Below are 6,000 nucleotides of genomic sequence, written 5' to 3'. Positions count from 1 at the left end.
GTGATTATCCAGCTTCTAGGAGACCTCTAGGCATGAGCAGTTCACTATCTCCCGGGACAGTTTATTCCATCACTAGACATCCAATTTTGTAGAAATCCTTTCTTATGCAGCAGAAATATGCTTCCTGGAATTTCTATCCAGGTGACCACACCTTTAGGTATTTGAAGGTAGCTACCATGCAAATCCTCTCCCTTATTTCCCTCCCTGTTTCTAGCTTCATTTCAACAGAGTCAGACCTTCACATTCACCAAGAAAGTCAGAATGCTCATCCTAGGTTACCCAGAGGGGAGAACATATGCCCACTGAGGTGCAGCAACATAATAATAAAATAATACTAACGAACAGATGACACATATGGAGTGTTTACTATATGCCAGGTCCTGTGCAAAGCACTTGACTCACATTATTCTCACAACAACCGGTCATTTATGCAACAAACATTTATTAAGCATCTAAATCATTCTAGAAACTGGAGATACAGCAGTAAAGAATACAAAAACAGAAAACCCCCAAAAACCTGCCCTTAGAGAGCTTACATTCTAGAGGTGGGAAACAGCAATAAATAGGATAATTAAGTGCTATATATAGTATGTTACGTGTTGAGTGTTAAGGAATATAATAAAATGAGGAAAAAAGACAGGGAATGCCAGATGGTTTGCAACTTGGGTATCATGTTCAAGGAAAGTCTCACTGAAAAAGTAAGTTGAGTGAAGACCTAGAGGGAGTGAAAGAGTGACCCTCGTGGATAAGTGGGGAAGACCATTCCAAGGAGGACGAACAGTAAGGGCAAAGGCCCTGAGGTAGGTATTATTATCTCCACTTTACAGATGGTTCAGTGAGTTGCCCAGCAGCCATTGCTTGAGGATGGAGCCAGCATCCAAACTCAAGTCTTCTTGACATTAGGGCTGCTGGTACGTGATCCACCTGCCCAGTGATGGACAATCTAGAAATGCTCTACAGGTGATGACACAAAGGCATGCAAAAGGGAAACAACTTGCTGAGATGAACGCATGTGGATGATGGCTGAGCTGAGACCAGAGGGCTGTCATTTCCTCTCCACCCTCCCTGCCCCTAGAATCCAGATGTGGATTCTTTGGCTGGACGTCTTTCCCAAACCAATGAACAGACTTGGGGCAAACTTGGTCAATGGGTTTTACTGAGAGGTATTTTAAAGAGTCTTATCTTGACCCAGTGGCATACATGTCTCAAGCTCTGATTCCTCTCATTGGCAGTGGGTAACAGAGCATTAACCACAAAGTTAGATCCTTTTAACCTTGAAAGCAGGCTCCACACTTTTCTCACTACGTGATCTTGGGCAAGTTATTGAGCATCTCTGACTCCCAGCATCACCACTCAAGGAACAAGAATAGAAATGTGTGTCAGGGATGTGGTGGGGATTAGATAAAATCATGTATGTACAGCACCTGGCACAGTGACTGGAATATGGGAGATGCTCTAAACGTGTTCACTGTCTTCTCCCCTTCGTAGTTAGCTGTATTTTCACATGCACAACTCTTGCTTTCTTAATGTATTATAATTTTATTGAGGGTTGAGAAGCTGTCTTATATACGCAGGTCCTCACCATATTTTATATTAGATGGTGGTACATAGTAAATGCTTACAAGTGATCATTTAATTGCTGGATTCGTGGGGAAGAGAAAGAAAAGTGATTATTGCTTTGGGACTCAGTTGAGGCAACAGTCATCTAGTTACAACATCTGCCAACCCACTGCTCACCAGAGTTGTTTTGGCTGATGGGACTGGCGGGCAGGTATCCTGTTGCTCCTCCACAAGTCAGTATGCTCCATTCTGGAAGAGAGACCCCTTTTTAGGCAGAGGAAGACACTTCTTCAGTCGAGGGAGGAGGAGGAGCTGTCATCACGAGGGCATCCAAGCATCAGTAGGTTCTTGCCATTTCCTGGTGAGAAGCAGAATTCCAGTTTGACTCACAGCTTTCACACCCTCTCCCCACACATTTCTCATCAGGACCGCTATCAAAGAGTCAAATGGACCGATTTCTGTTTTTATTTCTTTTGCCCGCCCTCTGGCAAGATCTCAATAAGCAGCTAACCAGCTGAAAAGAGGAGGAGACGGAGAAGGCCTGGCCCTCGATGATTCGGGAAACGGCTCATCAGCCATCAAAAATTGAGGTTACTTTTTCATTCATATAAATGGAGAAAAAAGTTCTCTATGACAAATACTAGGAATTGTTCAGTTGGAGTCACCTGTTTATAATTTCTTTTTTAAGAAAGAAAAAGTGAATCCTTTGGGTTGCCCTTCCCCTTCATTAGCTTGTTTAATCCTCATAACAACCCTGTGAAATAATTATTATCACCCATGTTTTACAGAGGAAGCAACTGATCCAGATAATATGAAGTAACTTGCTTGACATTACACAGCTGATAAATTGCAAACCCACGACTTACATCGACGTGCTCTTAGCTTGAGTCCCCCGGTTTTCCCCTACATCTCACTTTTCTGCCTCCAGTTAGAAAGGATTGATAAGGCGCCACCTCTCCTGACCTTGTTACGAAGAGTCAATGAAGGTTGAAAGGGCACGTAATAGAACTGTCTTCTCTTTTAGTGAATCGTATACAGAACCCAAGCTTAACACAGATTTTTTAGAGAAAAGTTTTTTTTTATCAAAATTTAGTAATATATCTAATATTAATTTGTACTTGCACTGAATAATTGAGAAGAACTCACAGACATGATGCTTCACCCCCAGTCACTATGGGGGCGGGGAAGGGTGTCAGTGTCCCCATTCTGTGGCTGGGGGACCAAGAGGAAAGAAAGAGAAAGGATAGCAAAGTTGGGAAAAGACCCAGTAATTCTAATCCATAGACTCATCTATTGGTCAACTTCAGCTAGACCAGCTTTTAAAAATAAATCGATCAATAAATTGCCAAAACACTCATCATACACATATATAGGAACCCAGATTAAAAGAGAATAATGGAAAAAAGGCATTGTTATGTTAGGGTGATAAAATTTTGAAGAAACGCCTCCAATTTTACATATTTTGTAATGATTTTGTATTATTTTACAAGACTATAAAGGAAGATATGAAGCAATCATTATATTCACTTTACTGGATGCAGTGAAATTACCCTTTTGCCCAGGGCTAGGCTACTTCTTTCCATTAAATTCTCAATAGGACAATTGATTGAACTGACATTCTTGAAAGCCAGATTTCTCCTGGGTCAGAAGCACTAATAACATCTTCTCAACGACATATTGTAGGTGGGGCTGGTTCTCATGGAATTAGCACCCTGCACCTGAAAAGCAGTGGCCTCAGTCTCCCCTAATACCCCTCAAAATGAGCGGTGATAGAGAACTTGATTTTTCACAACGAAGTCCCTTAGAACAGCTTCTCTAGCAAGGCTTTTCCTTGTTTTATCTTAAAGGCTTGGAAGGTTTTCCTTTCAATTATTCCATTAAATGATACCCAAATCACAAACTTCTGTAATTTCTCATCTATTTCACTAGCTTTGATAATTCTCCAAGTAGCTTAGAATGATGGAGCTTAAGGGAGAGGAGAGTTAAACTTTCCTGTCTGCAGATGAAGAATCAGAGACTTAGAGAATTTACTTCTAAATTGAAAGTAAGTACATATCACATCACAGCAGAACACAGCCTATATCATATTTTTCCAACTATAATTACAGGCTGCCCTATAAAGTAAGCACCACGGTCCTCTCCTCGCTATTACTGGTTTCCTCAATTATAATATTCATTGGTTCAGCAGAAAATACTCTAGCTATTGGTACTGAGGGCTTAAGAATAAACTTGAACTGTGAAGTTTTCACTTTGTATAGTGAGAGACAGACAGTGCACATATAAGAACTTACACATGGGCAATTTCAATGATAGGTTTCTATTTCACTTGTTTTCTTAGGGAGAATATTAACCCAAGACTTTAAAAAAAAAACTGAAATAAAAATCTGACAAATCAAAAGAAAAAGGAGTCATCTCGACCTCTTCTGAAGGAGGGAAATTCCACAGCTTGAATAAGGGTGATACCTTCCCCAAATTTCTGCTAATTCAAGGTGGGAGTAAATGAGGTGTGACAGAGAGGAGGGGTGTCTACCTTTGTCTGTGTCTGTACCTCGAGAAACTCCTTGAATTCTGCTTCTGTCTCAAACCACTTCATGCCCAATGTGAAATTTAACCCCCTCTTGAGAATTAGCAACGACCACCAACATCAAGACAAAAAAATGTGTGTGTGTGTGTGTGTGTGTGTGTAATTGAGAGTATATTTTACAGAAGAATTCTGGGATGGGAGCAATCTCATTACCCAGTACCCAGTACTCAACTTTCTGCTCCCTTTTTTCTAGGCTCCCTTTTTCCTCCCTCTTCTTTCTACCTTTCATTCTTTCCTTTCTGTTCCTTGAGTGCTCCAAATTCATCTCCCCATATGACAAAGAGGAGCATCACTCTTCCTCTTATGTCTTCACACCCACCTTATCATGCTGACACAGCAAAATTCACACTTCTTTTTCTCCAAAAAGATCATTCTCTTTTTAGTGGCTCCTATTACAGTTATTAATGTTTCCCCCATTGTTATACCTACAAGATGCAAGCCACTGAATGGGCCACAGAGGCAAACTGGACAAAGTCTAGGAAGGTGCAGTCCAAAAAGAATTGCTGGTAGAAAGGTGCTGTGGAAAACAATTAGGCAGTTTCTCCAGAAATTAAATATAGAGCTACCATATGACCCAGCAATTCTAGTCTCAGTATCTTTCCAAGAGAAATGAACCCACATCCACACAGAAACTTACTTACACGTGAATGTTCATGCAACATCATAATAATAGCCAAAAGGTAGAAACAACTCAAAAATCTCATTGATAGATGAATGGATAAATAAAATGTGGTATAGCCAGATAATGGAATATTATTCAGCCATGAAAAGGAACAAAGTACTGATACCTGCTACGACATAGGTGAACTTTGAAAACATTATACTGATTGAAAGAAGCCAAACAAAAAACTTCACCTATTATATGATTCCATTTATATGCCATATCCGTAATAGGCAAATCCACAGAGACAGAAAGCAGAACAAAAGGTACCAGGTGATAGGGAGGGAGGAGTGGGACATGATTATTTAATGGGTAGGGATGTTTTTGAGGGATAATGAAAACATTTTGAAACTCGAGAGAGATGCTTGTTGTACAATATTGTTGAATATTCGAAATATCACTGAGTTGTATATTTTAAAATGGTTAATTGTATGATATATGAATTTCACCTCAATTTGAGAAAATACATGCACACACAGACACACAGACACACAGACACAAAAGAAAGAAAAGGGAGTCATGAAGATGAGGGAAACCATTGAGGATTTCTCCCCCTAGACTCGCAGGCAGTTCGCAGAGTTGCCTTCACTTTCTCCAGAGATGTATTCAGGCAGCAGCATCTCATGGAGTTAGGGACCTGGGCTCTAGACTCAATCTGCCAATTATTATCTGTGTGATTCTGAGGAAATCACTTAATATCTCTGGTCCTCAGCCTCCTCTGTCAAAGAAAGGGGTTGGACTAAACAATCATTTGGATTGCATGAAACAGATTGGTTAATCTAAGCAGCAAAGGAACAAATCAGAAAGATAGCAGTTGGCTCACAGCACTTAAAGACACCTGGATGATTAGTCTTGGGGGAAAAAAAAATGGAACCAGGACAGCTTGGTGGGTGGAGTTGAGGAGGGTGGAGGCTGAGGGCAGAGGGGGTACAGGGTAGGGGGGAAGTCCTCATCGAAGGACTGCTGCTAAAATGAGCGAACACATAACACTTTCTCCTGTTTTCTGTCTACTCAAGACCCGGGGTCCTAGGACAGAGGCCAGCTGGCATAGAGCAAGTCCATGTGTGCACATCTCAGCCAGAAGGTAGCAGCCAACTTGATTACAGCCTCAATGAGGCTGCTCATAATGGTGGAGAGGCTATTATCAAGCAAAGCAACAGACACTGAAAAGAAAAAACGTAGTCTTTTAGGAACT

At 40.9% G+C, this 6,000-nt stretch overlaps 1 protein-coding gene across 2 annotated transcripts in view; it reads right to left on the bottom strand.

The window, feature by feature from the left end:
• Window positions 1-422: 422 nt before the first annotated feature.
• PBX1 (PBX homeobox 1) overlaps window positions 423-6,000 on the bottom strand; it is a 316,263-nt gene continuing 310,685 nt past the window's right edge. For both annotated transcript variants that reach the window (XM_074349737.1, XM_074349739.1), the window contains one exon: window positions 423-1,918. In XM_074349737.1, the coding sequence (XP_074205838.1) occupies window positions 1,898-1,918 (21 nt within the window). In that variant the 3' untranslated portion in view covers window positions 423-1,897. The remainder of the gene's footprint in view (window positions 1,919-6,000) is intronic.

This window comes from Camelus bactrianus, chromosome 21 (genome assembly GCF_048773025.1).
Source record: "Camelus bactrianus isolate YW-2024 breed Bactrian camel chromosome 21, ASM4877302v1, whole genome shotgun sequence".
Taxonomy (NCBI): domain Eukaryota; kingdom Metazoa; phylum Chordata; class Mammalia; order Artiodactyla; family Camelidae; genus Camelus; species Camelus bactrianus.
The sequence above is the reverse complement of the archived record's forward strand: the minus strand, read 5'-3'. Positions and strand labels throughout refer to the sequence as shown.